The 24,472-nt window shown below is 45.0% G+C and overlaps 1 protein-coding gene across 2 annotated transcripts in view; it reads left to right on the forward strand.

Annotated features, from left to right (window-relative positions):
- The window catches only part of WWP1 (WW domain containing E3 ubiquitin protein ligase 1), a 2,181,222-nt gene that overhangs the window by 1,054,403 nt on the left and 1,102,347 nt on the right, over nucleotides 1-24,472 (forward strand). For both annotated transcript variants that reach the window (XM_069621301.1, XM_069621302.1), the window contains exon 12: nucleotides 2,458-2,542. In XM_069621301.1, coding sequence (XP_069477402.1) covers nucleotides 2,458-2,542 — 85 coding nt within the window. The remainder of the gene's footprint in view (nucleotides 1-2,457; nucleotides 2,543-24,472) is intronic.

A 24,472-nucleotide genomic window follows, 5' to 3' on the forward strand; every position in this document is an offset into this window, starting at 1 on the left:
TCAAGTGTTGAGCCTCCTTTTCTGTTGCCTTCCTAACCTGTGATCTGTCCTTTATTTCAGGTGCAGAATGGAGGCGATGCGTTGAGAGATTGAATTGCCGATGGTAAACTCAGGAGTTAGAGATGGGGGCGATCCCTCTTAATGTCTTTATATTCCTCCAGTAATGTCTTTTGTCCTTTCCCCATCGGGGCCGGGGTGCGGTACCTGCCAACGAAGCGGCGCCGACCCGAAATGAGGAATGTTCCACCAACAGAAGGCCGGTAAGTGTTATGGCGGAAAATTAGGCTTTCCTCATATGTTCCTTCTGCTCACCTTTTGTCTCTTCTTCTCTCCCCTAGGCGCAGAGATGTGGCGACCGGTGCAGACAGTCGCGGTGGAGCCAGAAGAACTCCCGAGGACAGGAGAGTGAAGCGCGGCGCTGCAGCGAGCAACGCAGTGCTTTTAAATGAAAGTCTTTTCTCAGGAACGCTGACGTGAAGGTTCCGGATGCAGGTAAGAGGTTTGATAAAATTCTTGGTTTTCACCTTTCTCTTCTCTTTTTTCCTTACAGGTGTTCCAGGATCGAGGCGGGCGTGGCTGGAGACCAGATGCAGGAGCAGACACGGTGAGCGTTCAGCTGCTTGGATGCAGAACAACGCGAAGCGTGAGCTACTGTCTGGGCGTGGCTTAAATAGCCCCCAAAGTAGTTCCAGGTAAGTATCCTTCCCTGGCCACGCCCGAATGGCAAAATAGACCCAATGAAAAAATAGTCCCTTTCAGGTTTCAGGGAGGCCTGAATCTTGCAGCATGGTCTGCAACAGGTAAGTGCACAAAACACCTTCCTTTATGAGCCTGGAGCCTATGGCGCCAGGACTGAGGTCCAACATGAGCCTGGCGCCGAAGGCGCCAGGCCAGAGTCCAAAGAGCCCCTATAGGGGGCCGCTGGGCTTTTACCCGGGTGCATGATGCCTACTCCTGGGGGTGCTGGGCCTGGCCTGGTGCTCCGGGGGTAGGCATCATGACAGATAGTCGATATACATGGCACAGAAACACTGTACCATCCCAGTATGCCAATCTGGGTGCCCACTGCGTACCAACCACCATGGACAAAGAAGTGGCGACACAATGGAGCGCAAGAGGAATTATGCATTGGGGTCAGGTCTTCCGGGATAAGCAGTTCGTGACATGGGAAACCCTAAAAGACATAGTAGGAGATACTCCGAAACATAAGCTGCACTACCTCTGTATGAGGTCAGCCATAGCAAAAACATGGTCTGAATTCCCATCTGAACCAACTATAAACCTAGGCTTGGGATATATGTTCACTGCCGGGAAGGGGAGGGTAACAGCATCAACACTCTATAAGACCATCATTCAAACCCTCCCACCAGAGAGAAATAAAGCCAAAGAAAGGTGGGAGCATGACCTGGGACAAGTTTTCACTGATAACCATTGGTCGCGAATATGCACTTTATCGAAATCTATATCCTGTAATGTCAGATATAAGCTGATTCACTACAAGATTGTAAATAGACTGCATTACACTCCAGTCAAACAGAAACGTATATATCCAACCATTGAGGGTCAGTGTCCAAGATGTGGCTCAGACGGCTGACACTTACCACATGTTCTGGTCATGCACACAACTGAGGAAATACTGGAAGGAGATCTGCAAAGTATTAGATGACATGGCTGAGGAACCTGTTGAATGGTCTCCAATGCTGTGCCTACTGGGGGTTACAGGGAAAATGAACCCAATCTGGCAGAAATTATTGAACGTGAGTTTATTAGTAGCCAAGAGAGCGATACTATTAAAATGGAAAAGCAAAAGCCCCCCCACTAAGAGTGACTGGGATAGTGACATGTTATGGGCGAACGACAACGAAGAAATATATATTGACTCATTGCATGTAGCTACGAGACCTAAAAACATATGGTCCATATATAAACAATACCTTGCTGATAAAGCCAAAAGAGAGGAAATGTTATGATGCGTGTGGGTCTCCCTCTACCTTTATCTCTTGTAATCATCTGTGTTAACTAATGTATAAATGGCTCAATTGACAAGCTCATAAGGTTTGATGTATCTGTGTGATATAATAAATAAAGTGTTTTTAAAAAAACACATCCCAGTTGATTAGACTAACAAAAAACAGTAGACCACGCTACATGTTTTCTCCAAGGATATTTGCTCTGTGACATTTAACTCAACACTTGCATCCCTTATGCTGTACTCTTTTGGAAAATGTTGCTACACTGGCAAGATAGGAAAACCCAAAACATGACTTTGAGACATTCACCCTCAAGCAATATTTAGTTGGGCTAGTAGGCGAGAGAACATAGGAAAGATTGTATCACTGATTATATTACTACTCTGTAATTTTTCTGTAATAAGCTTTCAAGCGGACCATGCATTTTGTTACCTGTCAGTTATTTTTGGTAATGCAAATTGCAAGTGACAATCTATTTTCTTTATAGAAAGGAGAGTTGATTCTAATGACAGAGTGTACTTTGTGAATCACAACACGAAAACAACTCAGTGGGAGGACCCCCGAACGCAAGGGTATGTGTTAAATGCTATATTACACAAGCATGGAAGCAGTTTCAAAATGATCTTTTGCATAATATTTGATGATTGTATGCATGCCATAGAAATTGGGAGAACAGGTGTTGTTTATGCTGTTAAGGATAGCAATCGGGCATCACACACCGGACCAGGACACTTGGTCTAATCCCGTGATGTGGCGCTCAATAGGAATGCTTTCTCTTAAATTTCAATTAATTCAAATTGAACCGATACCCGACCTGTCTCACACCCCCTTTTACAAATACCCCGGGTCACAATCGACCAGGAACCAGGCCGGTTGGTGAAAAATCCAAAAATTATTTATTTAGAAAATTAACAAAAATCACACATTTTAAAATTGGGCAGCAATCACCAATGCAGTGATAATTACAATGGGAATGGAAGCAAGTTAAGGTTTCCTTCTGCAATGTTCGCTGAACTCACAAATCAACTAATTCTGAGTGGATAGAAAGAAGCAGCAGGTAGTCGAGGATAAGAGGCAGCAAACAGAATTAAACCCCTTGCAAAGGCCTAAAATGACATTCTGTTTTTGATAATTATATGTGTTTTGAAATAATGCTGTGCATTTTTTATCACGGTATCAGGGATGTTACATCACTAGCAACCATAAGGTAAGGCATCACAAAAGCATACAGTTCACAAAACAGATTTTAAATTGAAAACCCAGTGCAGTCAAATCACACGTTGGAAAGTTTTTTACACAGAAGCAGTTTTAAATGCAAAAAACATTTTTTTTTAAACGGATGAAAAACACTGAATTGGAATGCAGTTTGTGGGCTGGGGGATAGATGTATATCACACAGACAATATAGAGGTGAAAGGAGGGGTATATGTGGTGAATTGAGAGAGATTTGGAAGGTAGAATGAGGTTCGTTTTTAGGAAAATAGAGCAGTTAAAAATAAGAAAATCGTTTTTGAAAGAAAGGCAAATTTGACTTAAACTAAGTTATCTAGACTATATTGTTAGAGTGACACAGTAAACTCCAAAGTTGATTCGCAAAGTCAACCTTGTCACCACAGCGCTCAACTTTAACTGGAAATTAGTTTGATTACTCTAAATATGACTAAGGGCTTATGATTTACACCAGACAGAAATAAAAAGAGAGATGACGCTCGCACTTAGAAAGTCAAGGGCAGGGTGCACAGATAATTCTTAACAGTTTTAACAAGCTACCAAGGTATGGATAGGATTGCTTAGAAAGTGGAATAAAGACAAAAGGATCAAGATGGGGAAGACTGTGTTTCTCTGGGATGAGGAGATGCTCACATTCCACGCCTGGGTTTGGAATTTGGGACAGCCAACTGGGTCTGGTCACCACACGGCAGACACGCCTTACAGCAAACAGCTGGGCAATTCTGGTCACCGGATGGTAAGTACAGCTTGGCAATTCGGGTCACTGGATGGCAGGGTGGCAGCGGGTATGCAGTTTGTGGGCAAAAGCCAGGCTGGTTTCAGGATGCTTCCCAAAAAAATACCACAGCTTCTCCCTTTGGGTATTGGGATTTTTAGTGGGGTTTCAGGATTGAGACCTTGCTGGGATGGTCAGTAATGCTTTAGCCTTGCTGGGATAGGATCAGCTATGCTCTGGCTTTTCAGTGGGATCTGGAGTCTGGCAAGATGAATGTGGAAGATCACGAACACCAGCGCAGGAAATTCAGGAAGAGTCTATAGAGTTTTGTCAACCTCCCCTTATTTAGAGCCTGGTGACATCACAGAATTATTGGTGGACAGAACTGAGCTAGGCCTACCTCCAAGACTCTGGTAGGTCAGCCTAAGTTAATCGCCTTCTCGAGGAGGAGTCCCAGTTTGAGGTTGCATTTTATGAGGTAAAAAGCCCTCCCACAGCCCTTTTTGCCAAAATCCGGTTTTGCCATAAATGACACATTTTTATAGTTGGGGCATCTTAACAAATTACATAAGCAGGCTACGTATTTTATGCAGAACATGCCAGTCCAGCTCCGCAGTCTGTAACACGTTGTTTCTCCCTTCTAATAATCTTTGGTCATTTTTAATGTGAAACATTCGGCCTAAAATTCTATAACTTTAGGTTTGTGTACATACCATCATGGGGCCTATTTCTGTTAATTGTTAACATTCCATCATATGTCCTTCCCCCATTATTCACATTCTTTTGGCTTTCATGTCCCATACATGCTATTGACAGCCAAGATATCTTATTTGAAAGCCACGAAAATCATATTTAAACTGTATAACCTTTACATTTTTGTGAAGTCCTGTTGCAAAGATAGGTCTTACAAGTTTTATTTAAAAAATAGTCTTTGAAACAAATGGGCATCCTTTGTCCTTCACTGGAACCATTTATTTCTCTTCAGCTACCCCCCAACTGTCATTTCAGCCCATTGTGGAGGGGTTTTCCCAGTTTGATTGAAGGTTTATGACTTCACAGGTTGCTGTCCCAGAAGTTCCATTGTAAGAGCCTGGAGCACAGACCAAAGTCTGTAAAGGTAGCAATTAACACTTGTGTGTTAGGATCTACTGTGAATGGCCTTCTGTTGCTAGCATCCCCCCAAGCAGAAACCGATCTTGGGCTGGTTTCTCCCAGGGTGCTAATGCAATTTAATTTTTTTAAATTTATTTTTGCTCTGAATTAGAATAAAACCTGCTGAATAAAACCATCTCATACATGTATTTCACAGCACAATCCCCTTTCACATTGCTAGACAAGGATACATTTTTATTCAACATAGTACTTTTAAAACAGGCATTTTCTTCTTTGGTTTGCCAAAGCCCATTTTTGACACATGTGGTGCAAGCTGCTAGCGTTTTCCTTTCAAATTCGGTTTTTCCCTCTGACTTCCCAATATTGTTTTGCAGCCATAGTTAGTCTCTTGTATGCAGCAGTCTGTACAAGGCAAAGGTCTCCATGAAATTGACACGCGCACAGAAAGCTGACATTTCTTTTCAAGCAGTGATTTTTGACATTTTGTAGCAAAAGTTTAAGCGTTTTTCTGTGCAGCTGAAGTAAAGCTTTTGTTGCTTTTCTCAGATTTGGCTGGCACAGAGCCTGTCATTCAGGCTTCTGCCGAAGCACAATGTGGGCATGGATGGGCATGGCACGGCCTTATTAATAAAAGTAGTTTCATGAAACACAGAGGAAAATAGCATCACAGCAGTCTCTTTCTCAATGTGAAATAGTCCCTTATTCAATGGGAACTTTGGTCTTGCAGCAAAGCAGCGCTGCTTTTTCACTCTTATTTTGTACATGTAAGCAACACACTGGCAGGCTTTTTCAGGGTGCCCCCGTGTTCCATCCCGCCCAATATGTGCTCGGCAAGGTGGTGCTTGCATCTTTGTCGTTGCAAAATGCAGTTTTAGTGTGAGGCAATGGTGCTCACAGGAGCCAGAGCAGCCATTTTGCCGGTTCTTCTGAAGTGCAGCTTGGTGATGTGGGGGAAGTACTGCTGAGTGGGTAAATATATCCCCCCAATCCTATTGCACACAAATGTGATTTATGTAGTTTACACTGCAATCTTATTACTGTTAGTAGGACTCGTAGGCAATAAAAAACATCAGTGTCGCAAAGCCTAAGCTCTACCTTAAAGGCAGTCTAAATGCCCGCCTCGGGATGTGGCACATTTTTCAGCAGAGAGCAGATCTCCGAAGAAAGTTGGTCCTCTGCGCTTGATGCAAGATAAACTACTACTCCTGAGCACATGACAGGCTAACATTTGGACTGCAATATTGTGGGTATTCCTCTAGAGTATCTACCTATCAATGCTTATTACTCTTGTCTGTATGATGAACTTTAGCTGCTATGAACATTTTTCCTAGACAGTTTTATCACCAAGTCCACAATATTTGAACTTGAAGTATATTGACCTCTATACTTATAAATAGAAACACATTATGAATTATCCCAATCTTGATTAGCATTTAAGTATATTCTGCTGTAGAGATATGAGCGTTGTAGAGATGAGTATTACAAATAATATAGTCAAACAATATACAGGTCCCTATAACAATATACAAGTCCCTATATTAGCAATAAAATAGTTGTAAATACCCAGCATCCTACTCTTCTATTCACTTCTAAAATGTTAAAACTACCTACAACCAAATTACAATTTGTGCGTAGCCACGGTGGCCCACTAAAACTTAAAACATAGTCACAAAGTACTCAATGATTACAATTAATTTTTGTGAGAAGTGTGTTTAAAAATGTCTCAAAGTATTGAACACCAAATAAACCCCATAGAGCAAATGTTTGCTGGAGATGTGGAATACAAAAGGAGAATGTTACACATCCTATTTGGTCATGTGCAATGTGGGAAAATATTGGGAAGACGTGCTTCTGGAAATACGGAGCACTTTGAAAATTCCCATAGGAGCTACTCCTTCAGTGATTTTACTAAATGATTTTTCTAAGATCAGTAATATTTCATAACGTTGCCTTTCTGGAATGTTCTTTCTGATGGATGTTCCACACATTATTCCTCATCTATGATATCGATCTGCAAGTGCCAGCTGCTCTTAGGAAAGCAGAGTTGGCTGCTGAGTTGGAGTCTGTGGCAGTCCCTACAACTCTGTTTCACTCAGCCTTGGTGTGCTGGTAGTCTAGCTACTACCTTCATAGCAAAGAGGAGGAGACACTTTAAAAACCTCTTTGTGCCGCGGAGCTGCCGCAGATTTGGCTGCTGAGTTGCAGTCTGCAGCAGTCTATAGCAGCAATGGTGCGAAAGCGGAGCTCGGAAGATGAAGGATGCAGTTTACACAGCCAGCGCCCCCGTGGTGAAGATCACAGGCTGGAACATAGAAGCCCGCTAAAACCTCCTTTATCTGCAAAAAAAGATCATGTATTCGCCAGCTGAGAGAAGTGAAGAACATGATACAGGTAGGAAAGACTTGAATTCCTCAGAACTCTTAGTCAACTTTGCCTGCCTCCTTAAATCTGCCTGCGACTCTACATACGCGCCCTTACGATCTCACACTGCGCACTCGCTAAAAAGTAAAATTACCAACAACCTACTAGACTCTTTGGAGGCGCATGATAGTGAGAGTGGCTTGGGCTGCAGTACGGCAGGGGGAGAAGTGCAGGGGGGCGGGGGACTCCACCGAGCCCCGACGCGGTGATCCATGATGACGAAGAGGGCCAGAGGGCCGGCTTGTCAGGAGACACGCTGGCCCCACCACTCCCCTCTAGTTATAAGTCTGACGCTGCGCTGAAGGAAACAGACACTGGTGAAAGGAATGAATTGAAAGAAATATGCCTACCGCAGTGTGAAAAAGCACCTGAACAAGTTTCATCGATACAAAATGCTGAAAACTTTGAGGAATCGGAGGAAATCCAACTGTACAAAAAATCAGAGCTTTTTGAATGTGGATACTGGTGGAAAAAATATACCAGGTGACACTCTGAAACAAAAAGAAAGCAATGTCAATCGAACAAAAGAACAAAATGTGGAAATGAGGCAACCATCAACAATGGTTCAAATTGAAATGCACGCACTACCTCACAGAAAGGACTTGCAAAGCCCAGTCATCCCCTTGAATGTATTCAATCCATCATGAGGAGAGGAAGTAACTGGAGACTTTCAAGTCCCAACGAGTAACTTTAGCGTAGACATTGAGGTTTTAAACAACCCCATACACGATTTGTGCAACTCTATGAATTCTACAGATTTGGAAAACCAATTCGTAAAGGAAGGACAAAATTCAAGAAAACGATTCCATGCAAAAGTGATGAACAGCGTAAAGCCCTTGCAAAAACAGGGTAAACTCAAGGGACCGCATAAATCAAAAACCATCCAAAAAAATGCACCGACGAAAATGATGGAAAAAACGAGGACATACAGAAAGATTACTTCCCAAAGAACAATGGGCACCCATACCGTGGGCTCATTACCATACTTTTTCCTGAAAAATTGCAATTCTGCCCAGGTGAACTTTGGGAACTCTCCACAGAAATCCTGTAAGGAGATCACGTTCAAACCACAAACCAGTCACAAGCGATCTGATAAACAGGGCTTTACCTGGTCTGGTATTCGTTGTGCATCAGAGATGCCCACTGAATTTTCGAGGCACTCTATCCAGGACAAAACTACAGACACTACACCTCCTCCAATCAAGTTATTAGGGAACCAGCCTCATATTCAAGCGAAGAACTCAACAGCCCCCTTACAAGTAGTTGAGGACATTATGGAGGACGCTAATCATAAACAGGCGAATAACCATCAACATAGCTCTGACTTGGAGAAGGGCAACTCACCTCTTTGTGTCAACAGTCAGGACGTCCGGAAGGACCGGACCATCTTTACAGAAATTGTGCCCATAGTTAAGAATGGAACTCTAGCTCACGTAACGACCCAGGACAGCACTCGACCACCTTCTGAATCTAGAACTATTGAAGATCAGATACGATGACACTGGACTTGACAATCAACAAATCATTGACCCGACAGGGGGGACAAGAGTGTTTTGGAGCAGCCGAGGATCTCTAATAACAATGCCCAGAACCCTCGAAATACACAACCACCGGTGTCACCAGTCTCGAATAGAAAATCTCATACTTGTGGCAAGGAGACTCCCACTAAAAAACTGGACATCTTTGCCATTATGTCTGCAGTGATGATCGCATTGCCCCTGTTTAGTAAATATACAAGGCATTCAATGACGCCCTGAAAGACCACACCACACTGACAGCTATGATGCATACAAAATGTATATATCTGGAGGGTACATCACTGCATTAGAAACTAAAAAAAGTACAAGATATAGGTTAGCAAAGGGAAGTGTTGAAAGTAACAGATTCAGGAGCTTTGGAAACAAGTCAAGTACTGAGAGTGCTGAAAACCTTGACACCCAGACAACCTCTGAGTCTAATAAAGATTTGAGACAGAGTACAATCAATCCCTTACAACTTGATGATGTCAGCAAAGAAACCAAGTCCGGATCTAAAAACAATGAACACTCAGTGATAGAATCACAACTGGAAGAGCCCCTAAGAAATACATCATGGAAGTGTGTGGAAAATGTATTATATCGATCAAGAAATTAGAAAAATGGGTGCCTAGTTTTGGAACTAAATAAGCAAGTGGTGACTTCACACCCTCACTCCCATCTATCTAAGCAAGATGGAAATATACAAAGTGACAGACAACTACCCAATGTTCTCACCAAAAAGGTGTAATAAATCATTAGACAGATTAGTCATGATAACCAGTGACCCACAAGAGGGCTCTATGCCTTCACAAACGAACACCTATTCTTGCACCAAGGAAAATGTTACCAGAAGTTCGACCGAATGTTCTGGACATTCCCCTTAAAGGTCAGGATTCTGAAAAGAGGAACGCACCCCCGATAAACAGAATAATCGGAGGAGAGTATAGATTTGATGGACCTATCACAATATTCAGTGGAAGAGTCGGAATCGCAACTGACTAGGCTACCTTCGGGAGGCAAACCAAAGATGGCAAACTGTCAGAAATTAGCCACAAATCAACCTATGAATAACAAGAACTCACTGACTTTTCTGACCTTGGCGGATAGGTGCAAAAAACTGGCAAAAGAAGGAAGTATGTGATTTGGGACAAAGAGAACAAATACTAATGGGGGAAAATAAGGATCAAAGTGCACCCTGTAAAATCTACGGAGCATTTAGGTAGAAGTCAAACCAGACTACGTCATGACACAAGCCCGTAGAGTAAAAGAAGGGATGAGTTTACTGGAAATACTATCAGTATTGAAACAGAAAATGAGAGAGAAAGTATTGCCCGAAATCGATTGACCGAGACTATCTTATAGAGTTCAGAACAAGTAAGAATGTGAGGAGCAGCAAAGGGGACGACGCCTTCCTTATAGTGAAAAAATCAAGAGCACTGATAATTTTAAACTAGAACAAATTGGTGGCAGACAAGAAGACACAATTCTCAGCTGAAAAAACATCATGACTCTTTTTGAATGTATTCTAAACTTGCGGCCTATCCGCACAGATGATGTAGAAATTGTAGAGTTCAGATCTAGGGGGAGATTGGATAATGCATATCTCCACATCCTATCTCTGGTGGTCCGAACAATGTTGTCAGCAGCGACGGAGAGCTTTTTAATACACTTTCACCGAACTGAATGTGCCACTGAGGGGGCGGAATTAAAACAACCTAAACAAAATGTGAGATCTAGTGTAAACAAAGTGCCCCCAGTTCCTGAGTCAAATTTAATAACTTGGAAAGATGAATAAAAACATGACAAAAGAAAAGAGTGCAAAGACCCGAATGGACCCCTGCCAAAATATACAAACAACAAACTTAGAGCGAGAAGAAAAGGCAAATATGGAGAGTGAGCAAAATCCATGGCCTTACGAGGATTATCCGTGGAAACAGAAGAGAAGAGAAACTAAGATCCTTGAAGACCCTTTGAACATAGGGTGTGAGCCAAAAGGTACGCTGTTCAAATTAACAGTGACTGTCAAACCAGATGCAAATCCAACTCCTGAATTGGATGAAAACAGCATTCCTGATAAACGACCACAAACTCAAGATCACTTAAAATGGCCATGGATCTCAGAATCCTTAGCCAACCCAGTCAGAAGATAGCCACTCATAGATGTCAAAAATGGTTTGAGGGGGGGAAAAAAGCAGAGGTGGAAGACCACCCCCTGGACCAAGGCCTAATAACGCTGGGCTCTTGGAACATGAGAGGTTTTAGTCATTTACTCTGACCTAGCAATGTCAACTTAGGCAACTTTGACATCCTGTGTCTCCAAGAGATATGGCTAACTGAAAAACCATATTTGGACGGCTATGAGACTTTCAACTCGCCAGCCTCGAAAGGCCTATAATGGACGACCATCAGGATTGCTGAACGCAATTCGATCAAGCCGTGAACTACATTTCGTACAAACACTAGTTTCAAGTCTATTTTTCCAAGTGCTCCTGTTAAATTAGAGACATGAAGAGACCTTAGAAAAGGATGACGATGGTGATGATATGATCATAATCAATACATATTGGAATCCATTAGCCATGAGTAATGAGAAATTCATGGAAATGGCAGAAAACATCGAGGATGAAATATACACAGATCTCCAACCTAAATACATAATGTTATGCAGTGACCTAAATTTGACCTATCCTAAAATCTTGGGAATCAAGAGTACATGCAGAACTATGCCACCAACTGAAGAGAGAGGTATGTTGTGGTTTTCCCTGATGGTATCCTGAGATTGACATAATCTCCATATGATATTGGAGAGGGACATGGAATTGGTGCCAACTTGGGAGAGAGAGGGCCAAACAGCGGTCTTATTCTGTGTCTAGAGAATTTCTCCCTCATATCTCAGTTATCACAATAGTTCAGACTGAACATAGCGATCATAATCTGCTAATGATGAAGTGGAAAACGAGGTGTGAGATAAGAACTAAAATGAAAGCAGCAATAGAAGAATGCAGTGCCAGAACACCCCTAAGATTATCCCCAAATGCTGTTAAAAATTTTACGTCCAGATATACCTCATTTGCTACAAACCATGAATAACTTGTCCCAAATATTGAATATCAACCTCTCCTAACTACCAAATAAAAAGTAAAAAATGAAATAATGCCACACAAAAATCAAACTGTCACTAGTATGACAAAATGGTGTTGCTGAAATGAGAAAATTAAGAACAGCAAAACGACTGGCAGCAAAAACCAAAAATGTGGAACATATACAAAAGGCCTTAATGTCAGTGAAAACACACAATAGTTGGCTGAGATTCCATCGAGCAAAACTGTATCAGACAGATGCAGAAAACATGCTAAGAGTGATTTGTGGCAGAAAATCGAGGGAATTTTGATCACTGATAGAAACAGCGAAAGACCCAAATAACCTGCTGCAAAACGTTGGTGAAGAAGTCTGGATCGAGCATTTATCAGCTCTTTCAAAAAACAGTTATGCATGCCTCTCTACATCAAGAAGCAGCCAATCAAACTTGTGACATGGAATTGATGATGGGGAAAATCTCAAAATGAAATACCTCAAGTGCTCCTGGCCCTGGCGGCCTTACCGATGCACATCTGAAAGAATTTCCGACAGACTGGGCTACCTTTATTTACGAGGTCATTTTAAAAAGCATAGAAACGAGATCCATACCAACATCATGGACAATGTCAATAGTGGTGCCAATTTATAAAAGCGGACCAAGAGACAACGCAAGAAATTACCGACCAATAGCATTACTGGATGGTTATTGGTAAGATCTTTGGCTCATTGATATTGGATCGTTTTCAAGAGTGGATTAAAGCAACAGGCTCTGCTGACCCTTTTCAATCGGACTTCGTAAAGAATGCAGGAACATCAATGAATATCCTCCTTCTAAGTGCATTGAAGGGTAGGATAATGAAAGGTAGCCCCAGGATTTTTGTAGCCTTTGTTGACCTGGTCCAGGCATTCGACCAGGTCAACCGCAAAATCCTTTCGGAGAAACTCTGTTAAGAAATGTCCAAGGGAGATTTTGGACCCAATACAATCCCTGCATAGGAATACATCAATGAGAGTTTGGTTGAATCAAGCAGGCACCCTGTCTAAAATAATTCAAACAGCAAGAGGGGTGAAGCAGGGGTGTCCCCTCGCCCCGAATCTAACTCATACTTATCGGACTTCCAGGACTCCGAATTCATTAGATCCTTTCTCCCAGCAATAGGAGGGGTTAAAGTCTCTCGTCTCCTCTACGTGGACGATCTGATTTTATTAGATCAAACCGCGATTGGCCTCCAGCGCCAGCTAGATAACTTGGCGAAATATATCATCAGGAACAACTTGGAAATCAATAAAAACAAAAGTCATGACGCTTGAAAAATCAACCAGAAAAAATGAAAAACTGCAGTGGTATCAGGAGGGCTCCAAGATTGAACACGTAAGATAATTTAAATATCTAGGGGTGATATTGAGCAACAGCCTAAGAGAGACAAATATGCAAGCTAGTCTCTTTGAGAAAGCCCAAAAACTATTGGCACAAGCAAGAGCAATTGATGAAAAATGTCGCTTTTCCATGACACTGATCATACAATTCTATAAGGCAAAGGTTGTCCCTACCTTGACCTATGGATCTGATGCAAAGCCAATGATCCCAGAAGAAATCTGGTTGAGAATGGAAGGCTAATTTTGGCGCCGTGTATTGGGTCTTCCGATGTCGACTCCCAACAGCACCAATACGTCGAGAGCTGAGTATACTGTCATTGCAAGCAACGGTAGACAGAAAAAGTATGATGCTATACAGAAAAACAATCATGTCAGATCGGACAGAACATTTTGAAATCATTAATTCTGAAATTCAAGGAAATAATAATAAAACACTGACAGACTGGGCGCAGAAAAAACAGATTATACTAGAAGAGATGAACTCTACGGAAGAAAAGCTTAGACAAAATCCAACTAAGGTGAAAAATAAATTAGAAGAATGGGATTGGATACAGACACAATCTAAGGCATCTGGATACAAACTGACATCCCATTTATCAGAAACAACGAAGCAAATACATGAATCACAGGCATATATGGAAACATTTCCCAATAAAATTCTGCAAAATATTTTCATGAAGGCGCATTTGATCCTACTCTTGACCAATGAAATCAGGGCCATAAGAGGGATTTCGCCTACAAACAACTGTCGATTCTGCAACAAATCAAACCAAGTGAAAACAGTTAGACACTTGCTACTATCCTGCACAGGTCTGACAAAAGAAAGGAACACTCACATGGGTCACCTTTTTCAAGACCAGCTGATTTATGATGAAGAAGATTGGTGGCATTGTTTAATAGAACGAGAAAATACCTGCTACGTCATAGCAGTGGTGCAGTTTCTTCAAAAAGTGGATCTTCAAAAACAAGAGTAAAATGGAAACGAGAAAATGAGTCAGACTGTGTAATCATGGTGGCAGGAAGTCAGACAGTTGGAAGGATTCCCTAATTGACCTCTTCTTTCTATTTCTTTTTGCCCACCTCGTCCTTTCTGATCTGGCCTGCTCATTCTGTTTACCAGACTTTAACTCTAGTGACGTTGGAACTCCCTTTTGGGCTAATTTGAGAACATTAGGGATATGATCCACACAACATTGGTTAACTGGTTTTCTTTGCTTTTTTTTTCTTTTTTAATAGGGTTTGATGAAATTAACTTGGAAAAATTGTAATAAAATTAAATCAAGTAGTAAAAAAAAGAAACGTTTCTGCTGCCAAAGGGGTGCAGAGTGACACAACGTCGGCTCCGCCAGACACCTCTACGCGCCAGACATGACATTGGGGCCACAATATATAGATGTGCTGCGCATCGTCACTGCAGTTCAATCCTTTTTCCTTCGCTAACTGACGCTGAGCAACTGCAGAACTAAGCTGTACTAGCTACCTCAAGAGGGGAAGGTAGAGAGGGCAATGAAGAATCCGTGGGAGTTACGCCCATCAGTAAGAACATTACTGAGAGGCAAGTAAGTCGTCCTTCTAATGGACTCCTTCCTTCCACACCTACGATAAAAGCAGCACAACGAAATGGAGCAGGGAGGGTAGCAAGAACCCCACCTAAACCAGAAAACTCTGAAGGACAGCTCTGCTGAAAGGAGCGTCCTGACCAGACACAGAATCCAAGCAGTAATGCTTAGCAAATGTGTAGGAACAGGCACTCTGCATTGCAGAGCCGAGGTAGGGGCCAACCCTCTCGTGGAGTGAACCCTAGACCCTCAAGGACCTCCTTGCCAGCCTGATTATAGCAGCTCTGGCACCCGTGTAACCAATCAAAATTTGTTAATCAGTCCTGTTCTCTCTTGTCCGAGAGATGTAGAACTTGAGGGCCCTCACCGGATGTAGCTGATAGAAATGCTCCTCTGCCTTGGAAGGGTGAGGCAGAGGAAATAAGATGGTAGATGGATCTTTTGAGAGAGATGGAAATCAGAAACCGCTTTCAGAAGGAAGGAGGGTCTAACAATCTGTTATCTTCTCTTTGGAGAAAAGCAAGTAGGGAGGATTAACAGAGAGAATCTGTAGCTCACTCACCCGTCTAGCAGAAGTGATAGCAACCAGAAAGGTCATTTTACGTGTGAGCAGTTTTAAAGAACAAGGGTATCATGAAAAGGACCCCTGCCCCGAGGTCCTCGTGCAGACCGAAATGGCGGCAAGATATTCCCTTCACCATATCAATTTGTAGGCCCGTCCAGACAAAAGATAGAAGAAATTCCAACATAGAGAATTGGAGCAAGTAAAAGGGTCCAGTTCCCTCTCCTGGCACCAAGCTGAAAATGGCTGCTAGCTGCAGCCATAAATGGACTTGGTGGTGGGTCTCCTAGCAGATAGGAGTACATCCAGAACATCCTCCAGCAAATCCCACTCCCTATACCTCAGCCTTTCAGCAGCCAGGCATGTAGGTTTAGGCTGCGGAGAGTCGGGTTTAGGGGACACCTCTTGTAGTGAGAGTGGAGGTCCATCCTCTGCCGAAGACGTCGGGGAGGGCAGATAACCATGTCTATCAACTCCAGGTACTACATTCTCCAGGCCCAGTCTGGAGCAATCGGGATCATTGTGGACCCGAAAAGAAGTGTCCTGAGAACCAGTGGAATGACAGGAATCGCTGTGAATGCATATAGCAGGTAGAAGTCCCATTTGGCCCTCAAGGTGTCTCCCATAGCTTCCCGACAATTCCCGGGAGCAGAACCACCTGCACTTCCTGTTTAGGCTGGAAGCAAAGAAGTCCACCTGGCGGGTACCCGAGATGGAGAAAATCTCATACAGAACTTCCTGGCAGCTGCCATTCATGGGAGACTGACGACTAAGCTCAGTGCACTGGCTAGAGCGTTTTCCTTCCCGGACAGATGGGCTGCAGTCAGAGGCATGCTATTCTCCAGAGCCCAGAACCACAATCATACCACAATGCCTTGCCTATGTGCCTCTAAATGAGAGTTGAACTTTCAGCAATGCCTAATAGGTGGTTGTGTTTTTCCAAGCGTTTTTAAGCACACCATCAGAGAGAGAGAGAGAGAGAGAGAGAGAGAGAGAGAGAGAGAGAGAGAGAGAGAGAATGAATTTCTGAGGCGTGTGGATCTGCTTAGAATCGGATGCTATGCATAGGCCCACGTCTAGTGGTGGTCGCAGAGCATTGCATGACTTAATTTCGAAATTTGAGAAGCGACCTAGTCTGGGCGTGTTTGTAATACTATACCTTGTGTGACATGTACTGTAACCATGGTCCTTCACGCGCCCTGGTCCAGATTGTTTTTTTTTCTGCTATCTTAGTCAGTCACTATTTGCGGAGTTTCCTGGCTAATGCCATTTTATTACAAAATGTTTCAAAACTATTAGCCATTCGCGCTTTCACTTCCTTATCGTTTCGACAAACCGTCTTCAGCGGCTTTCGACAAACGGCTTTAGATCTGAACATTTGACTGGAGATCATCGCCTCTGGACGACCGATGGCTTCGGCCTGTTACAGTATGGAGAGTGGGGGTTTTCATATATTCTTGTACACAGGAAATGTCTTTTCCTTTTTCTCCCCTTTCCATTCATTGTGCTGCCTTTTACATTAATAATCAAAAACACCCAATTCAAATTTTGCCCATCCTGCAACCGTAAATACTCCTGAAGAACATGCACCGTGTGTGCATTCATAAACTTTGTAGAGATCGCACGGAGAAACACTTTAAATCGTGTAAACTCTTTAAACACAAAACATTACCGGCGTGCTGGCCGGGGTGTCTATTGGTGTCCCAACAGGCTCCGAAGAGAGGCAGCTACGGCGCACATAGTGTTGGCAAAGACGATATGGGTTCATCAGAATCCCAGGTGCCAGTCCCCGCTCTGATAAGCAGGTCGGTGGTCCTGAGATGGTGACCACACTCGGCGACAAAGGCACACATGCCCATTGCACTAAATGCAAAACCCCTAGCTGTTCGACTAAATTGTCCGACAAGCACGGCCATGCAGTGTCGAAAGAAAGCAGGAAAACTTTTTCTAGCTCGAAGCGTCCTTTGTCCTATGGGCCCTCGCCTGCTCGATCGCTGCATGACACATTATCTAAACAAATGATGAGCAAAATAGACATTGCACCTAAAAAAAATGTTCTTTTGCACACCAAAAAACGTCAACACTCGACTCGTGCCATGGTGCGTCAAAACTAAAGCCAACGCTTAACAAATCAACCGATCTTTCCACTACCCTTATCACGTTGAAAGACGCACATTGCACTCCTCCCAACGTCTACCTTAACAGAAGCTTTACATTCTCGGGGCAAAGATCCCACGGTTCCTTTTCAGTTTCAAGATGTCCCCAGCACTAGTCAGTGGACTAGAGAAAAGTTTGAGAGGGCAATGAAAGAAATGTCATGCTTTGTAGACTTTATGGACTGCACCCTGACCAATTTACAGACCCACAGGGTGGATGGCAACCTCCTGCTAAAACACAAAGGTTAAACTGGCCGGCAAAGTATTCATAATTGCCTGGACTTTCTTTTATGTCTCCCAGCTCCCCAAGGCTCGGTGGAGCACGGGAGACTTAAATATTTAGCCACAGCAATCATAAATACAACACAGTTGTATTTAGAATTGCTGGCATTTGACTTTGTCTCCTGGGCTTCAGAGCCGTTAACCCTAGGATCGAAAAAAATGTAAGCTTGCTCCAACAGATCCATCTACATTAATGGACAGCTTAAAACCAGAATCCTTAGTTGTAATAAACACAAGAAAGAGGGCAGGTACCACGCTAGCATCCACAGAGGCACCCCTTCAGAAAGAAAGCAAAAAACGATCTACATTGGGTAGAAAAGTGGCTGCATCAGCAGCATATCAGACACGCATTGTGTGAACAATACCACATTATCGGCCAGCTATACACTGTCCAACAACAACTTGATAATTTTCCTAAGCCCTTAAAATCCCAGATTTTAAAATTAGTGTCTGAGGGCAAATATGATGGCAACTGCATTCTCAAGAGCAACCTTGATGCAACAGACAGTGCAGAAGGTACACTTTTAACCCTTTAGCTGTCATGGGTTTTTCCCCCCAGTGCCAAGGCCTTTTTTGGTGATGTCAGTATGTTGCCATTCAATGCCTTGTAACTTATTTGTTACATGAGATATCTCGGCCAACTTTGGCCCCTTTTTTCCAACATGTAGGCGGTCATAACACCACCAAGGAATCCTAGGTTGCTGTAGGGGGGTGAGAGACAAAATAAGCAAAAAGGGCAAATATGTTGTATTTTTTCAAAAAATGCCAATAAAATGATGTACAAAGAAGCCTGTGTTTTTTTTCCTTGTAAGAGTTAGAAACAAATTATTTGCTGTGTTTAATTCCCCAATGTCCAGGCTTTCAAGAACAGGGTGAGTGGAAACAAAAAAAATTATATTTTGATGTGGTTATCAACAGTTTTGTGAGAGGTAGACGATTTTGGCCATTTTTGCCAATTGGACATGTATGGACTGAATGGAAGAAAAGGGTAGGAAAGCCGAATTTGAGGACAGAAAGGCATACATTTCTGAAAAGTAGACATAATTCAAAGTTTAGGAAGGGGTGATTTGCGTAGGTCAGGCAACAACTAGGTTGGAGAAAATGCTATAGATTGAGGGAAAAGCGGGAAAATGACCGAAAAAAAAGGTATCTGATAGACATGGTTGGCTTGGTACAGCAATGGCTTCTATGAATTTTGAGAAAAGCAATGCTCCGCTACATTCCCCCGACTCTTGCAGTTAGGAAAGCACACATTTCATGTAGTGTTTTACAAAACAAGCAATACCACAAGCCAAACACTGAGCCATGGTACACAGGAGTTTCATGCTTACAGCATGAACAGACGTACTTTGCATGTGTAAATCAGGAAAACCAATGTGGTGAGGAACGGCAAGCATACAATTTTTGAAAGAGCACAGGCAGACCTTTTCAAGGGTAGGTGACTTGTGCAGGTTAAAGTGTAGGGTGCCTAAAGCAGCGACTAAATGTGGGGCACATTTGGGAAATGAAAGGGTTGTGTGACAAAGGGCACCAGCAAATGGGTCAAAACGTTATGAAAACCACACAAACACAACAAATGTTATACCTTCCCGCATTCCCACACGTGTACCGATGAAAACGGTACCTCACATGTGTTGGTGCACCTACCTGGGCGCCAAGGGGAAAGCCAAACACACCCCTAACCCGAAGTCTTTTCAGACATCTGAATTTCACGATTTTTCCAGACGGGAACACCATACAGATATGGGCCTCTGATGTCCAAGCCACCAAGGAAAACAGGGAACCCCATGCCTTTCCAAAATGAAGACACCCGTGGGAATCCGCAGAGGTCAGATTTGCGCAAATCGGCCCAGATGTTATTACCCAGACACCCCGGCAAAGTCCGAAATGTGCTGAAAAAAACCCATTTTCCGCACATTTCACTCGGCTCACCCACTGAAACACACCGCCAACAACACATGGCCTACCTTCTTGCATCCCCACACGTGTCCCGATGAAAGCGGTACCTCACATGTATGGGTGCACCTAACAGGGGCGCAAAAGGAAAAAGGTAACCCACTGGTAACCCCAAGCCTTTCGGCACAGCACATTTTGTTCATGTGGGCAACCTACAGATTTGGGCCTAGGGTGTCGAAGCCAGCAACGAAAACAGGGAACCCCATGCATTTCTGAAAAGACGACACCCGTGGGAATCCGCAGATATCTGACTTACGCAAATCGGCCCAGAATTTATTACCCAGAACCCCCGGCAAAGACACACTTGGGAGACGGGTGCCCAAGGCCAGGGATATTACAGCCGACTTTGCTGCAGCTTGGCTGCCCTGCGTTACAGCTTCTCCCCACCAGGGAGTCCCAGCAGTGTGCCAATACCTCCCCGAAGGGAAAAGCTGTAATGCAGACCAGCTGCAACTCCAGGACGGTTGGAGGTGATGTTCCTGGCCTTGGACATCCATGTACCATGTGGGTGTGCCGTCCCCCAAGCACAGCAGCAGCTCCAGGGAGCCACGGCAGGATCCAGATTCCTCCCCGGAGGTGACATCTGTAACATAGCACAGCCAGAGGTGGAGCCTGGGCTTGCACACGGACAACCCACATGGGAGGGATACGCTCCCAGGGAAACACCAATGTTTTGCTCGCACGGGGGGTAATTGGTGGCCTGCCCCTGCAATTGTGTCCCAACCCACCAACATATCTGCCCAGAGAGCCCATTCCTACCCACACCACCAACAATCCAGCCCCAGTCTCACCCACCCCACTGACAGTGGGCCCTAACCATAGAATAATAAAAAAACAGTACTCGCATAACGTTTCAGTTGCTCGCGTAGAAAAAGCTGTAAACAAAACAAAAAACATGTTACCTACGGTCACACCAGCAAAAACAAATAAATCATTTTCAAACATGCCCCCCCTTGTAAGCCATCCCTGGTGGTCTACTGAACCTCACCCCCCCAGTGAAACCCAATTTGCTCCTTCTTACGGGCAGATATCTGCCTCCAGGCAGGCCTGCATGAGGTACCCCTGCCACCTATTTTGGGTGAGGGGGAGAGGCCCCCCAAAAATGGTGGGACAGGCCCCCCAGTGGGTGGGGCAGTAAGGTTTGGGCCCCCGGGGCCAGATTGGCACACCAATGTGCCCCTCTGCGCCAAGGCAAGTTTAGTAAACAAAGAAAATAATTAAAAATGGCAGGCTGCCCTTTAGCGGGTGCTGAGGGGCCCCCTACACCACTGGGGAATTTTCTAATGTGAAGGGTGGTGCACCTCTCCACCCCCACCCCAATTGGAGGGGCGGCGCATCTCATGTAGCCCACCCCGGGGGCAGATAAGGGGGTGGCTGTCCTGCACCCCTCCATGGGCTCAGGCGCCCCTGATATCTGGTCCTAGGGAGGGTTTGCATGACCTAGCCCCCACTCCATTGCGGTTTGTCAACACCCCTTCCCATTACAAAATTCCCTGTCGCTTTGGGGTGCCCCACAGCCCCCCTAAAATGCGTTCCACCATTTTCCCTTTTTTCCTTTGGTAACCCAACTCCCCTTGGCGCAGGGGGCCACATTGGTGTGCCAATCTGGCCCTGGGGTGCCCAAACCTTACCGCCCCACCCACTGGGGGGCCTGTTCCACAATTTTTGGGGGCTCTTTCCCCCTTCACCCCAAATGGGTGGCGAGGGCACCTCATGCAGGCTTCCCTGGGCCTCCTACAAATGGCTGCGTGAGGTACACCCCCCACTCCATTTGGAGTGGGGAGGAGAGGGCCCCCAAAAATTGTGGCACAGGCCCCCCAGTGGGTGGGGCAGTAAGGTTTGGGCACCCCAGGGCCAGATTGGCACATCAATGTGCCCATCTGCGACAAGGCAAATTTAGTAAACAAAGAAAATAATTCAAAATGGTACACTACACTTTAGCCGGGGTTGAGGGGCACCCTACACCGCTGGGGAATTTTCTAATGTAATGGGGGGGGTGACCCTCTTCCCCCCCCCCACAGCAAATGCAGGGTGGGTATCTCATTCAGCCCTCCCTGGGGGCAGATGCCCCTTCCTAGGAGCAGATATCTGCCCCCAGGGAGGGCTACAAGGGGTGCCCCCATTTCCCCTTGGGTTTTTTTTTCTTTTTTTCATTTTGCCCCCATCCCTGGGGGCAGATGATCAGCCATCTGCCCCCAGGGGGGCCCTAACCTGCAGGCCCCATCCTTTGGGGGGCCTGCACACCTATTCCTGGTAGGCCATTCCTCCACCCCCCAATTGGATGGGGGGGCCACCTCATGTACTCCTGCCTGGGGGCATAAATCTGCCCCCAGGGAGGGCTACAAGGGGTGCCCCCCCCCCATTTCCACTTGGTGTGGGAGAGGGAGGGCCACCACCCTTTCAAGGGGGGCAACCCCCACCCCAGTTTTTTTGTTATTTTTATTTTTTTATTTTGCCCCCTTCCCTGGGGGCAGATGATCAGCCATCTGACCCCAGGGTTTATCAGATATGTGCACCATGCTTTGGGGGCCGGGGTGGAGAGGGCTGCTTACTGTAAGCAGCCCCCCCCACCCCCACGTCACAAACATATCCCTGGTGGTCCAGTGGGATTGCTGGTCACGGATCGAGCACTCTGCGCCCGATCCATGACCAGCAATGCCGTCATGAATGGTGTTGTTGGAAAGGGGAGAATCTCCCCTTTCCAACAACACCACTTTTTCAAGAATCCCTGGTGGCTATTTTCATACTCACCATTGGGGGCAGATTATCACTGCCCCCAGGGGTCTCCACAGCCGTGGCGCCATGCTTTGGGGGAATTGGGGGAGAGGGGGCCACTTACCTAGTAAGCAGCCCCCCGTCCCCCCGCTCCCAAAACAAATCCCTGGTGGTCCAGTGGCATTGCTGGCCACAGATCGAGCTCTGCGCCCGATCCGTGACCAGCAATGCTGTCACGCAAGGTATCGTTCGAAAGGGGAGAATCTCCCCTTTCCAACGACACCTGCCTCGATCTCCGGCTTGAAATACAGCCGGAGACCGAGGCAGAGGGAGGAGGGCTCTTACCTTCTCGCTTCACCGCCGCAGCCGAAAATGGCTGCCGCAGTGAATTTACTTTCAATTTCATGTTGGCGTGCGTCATGCACACCAACGTGAAATTGAAGGTAATCCAACCCACGGGAAGTGAAGGGGGACCTCCCCCTCACATAGCCCGGGGATTGGATTACAGTTTTGAGCGATCCCTGCAGTGCAGGGATCGCACAAAACAGAGTGTCGAAAAGGACGAGGTATATCGTCCTTGGCAACAGGGAGGGAATTCCAAGGACGAGATACCTCGTCCTTGGCACTAATAAGGTTAAAACGTCACACTTGGCTACACCAATCAGGGTTCAAGCTAGAGACGCAAGCTACCTTGGTAAATATGCCATTGAGCCCAATGTTCTTTTCGGCAAAGCCACTGATGATGTACTAGAGTGCAAAGGAAGAACACAAGACTCTAAACTTTAGGTCAAATAACTAACAAACTGTTACGCTCACCTGGTATCCACGGGGACACCACCCAGCCCTGGTTGGGTGAATTGCACTCTCGAATCCTCTCCCAGTCCCTAGGTAATGCCTCTAGTTAAAGATGGGTCTGCAATATAGGAGAGCTGGATTCAATACCAGATAGTCTTTGTTTTCCCACCTCCCTTGGCCTCAACTCCTTCCTCCCCCTTGGGCCTTCTCCTCACCTTAATATTGTAAAAGGTGGATTCTCCATCCTGCTCCTCGTGGCAGGGTCGCGTAGATGTGGGGGCGAGCAGCGACCAAGTTACTTCACTGGTCCAAGCCCCCTTGTGGGAATCCAGGCCTGCTGCGACTCCATACATTTGCTGCTTTACAGTCTTCATATGCAGTTCTTATGTTCCGTTTCGTTCGAATAATAATGTCTTGCTTCTTTCCTTTTAGGTATGGAAAAGTATTTTGGTGTTGTCATGCAGTTTGAAGATGAGCATTGGCCGGCAGGCGAAAGCATGGTGTGCGTGATGCTGTCCGGTGAGTAATGTGCGATGCCTGGCGCTGTTTCGCCTTTTATATTGCTAACCTGTGTCTTTTCTCTCCTTGCAGGTTACAATGTTCCTCGCCGAGCGCCGTAATGTTCCAGCAATGATACTGACCAGGAGATGACTACCAAGGTAAGAATGGTGTGGCTTTCTTCATTCGGGATGAAACGTGAGTAAACGCTTACTAATGCTGTCTTTCTTTCTCCTCTTTCCAGGTTATGGTATTCCAGGGTGCCTGCGGTGCCGGATGATTGAGTTCGTACCTTCAGGTGAGTGGAACTGAAGTCAACGATGGATTGAAGACGGGATACTGTTCCAGGTCAGTTTCGTAGTGTTCTTTCTCTCTTCGGGTCATTGGTTTCAGGTAAGCTGGAATCAAAGAACTGGACACGGTGAGCGTTACGCTGCCCACAGCAGAATAACGCAAAGCATGTTCTGCTGTTTGGGTGTGGTTTAAATAGTCTCAGGTAAAGTATTCCAGGTAAAATAGTCCCAGGCC

Source organism: Ambystoma mexicanum, chromosome 5q, assembly GCF_040938575.1.
Source record: "Ambystoma mexicanum isolate Mex_15411 chromosome 5q, UKY_AmexF1_1, whole genome shotgun sequence".
In the NCBI taxonomy this organism is placed as follows: domain Eukaryota; kingdom Metazoa; phylum Chordata; class Amphibia; order Caudata; family Ambystomatidae; genus Ambystoma; species Ambystoma mexicanum.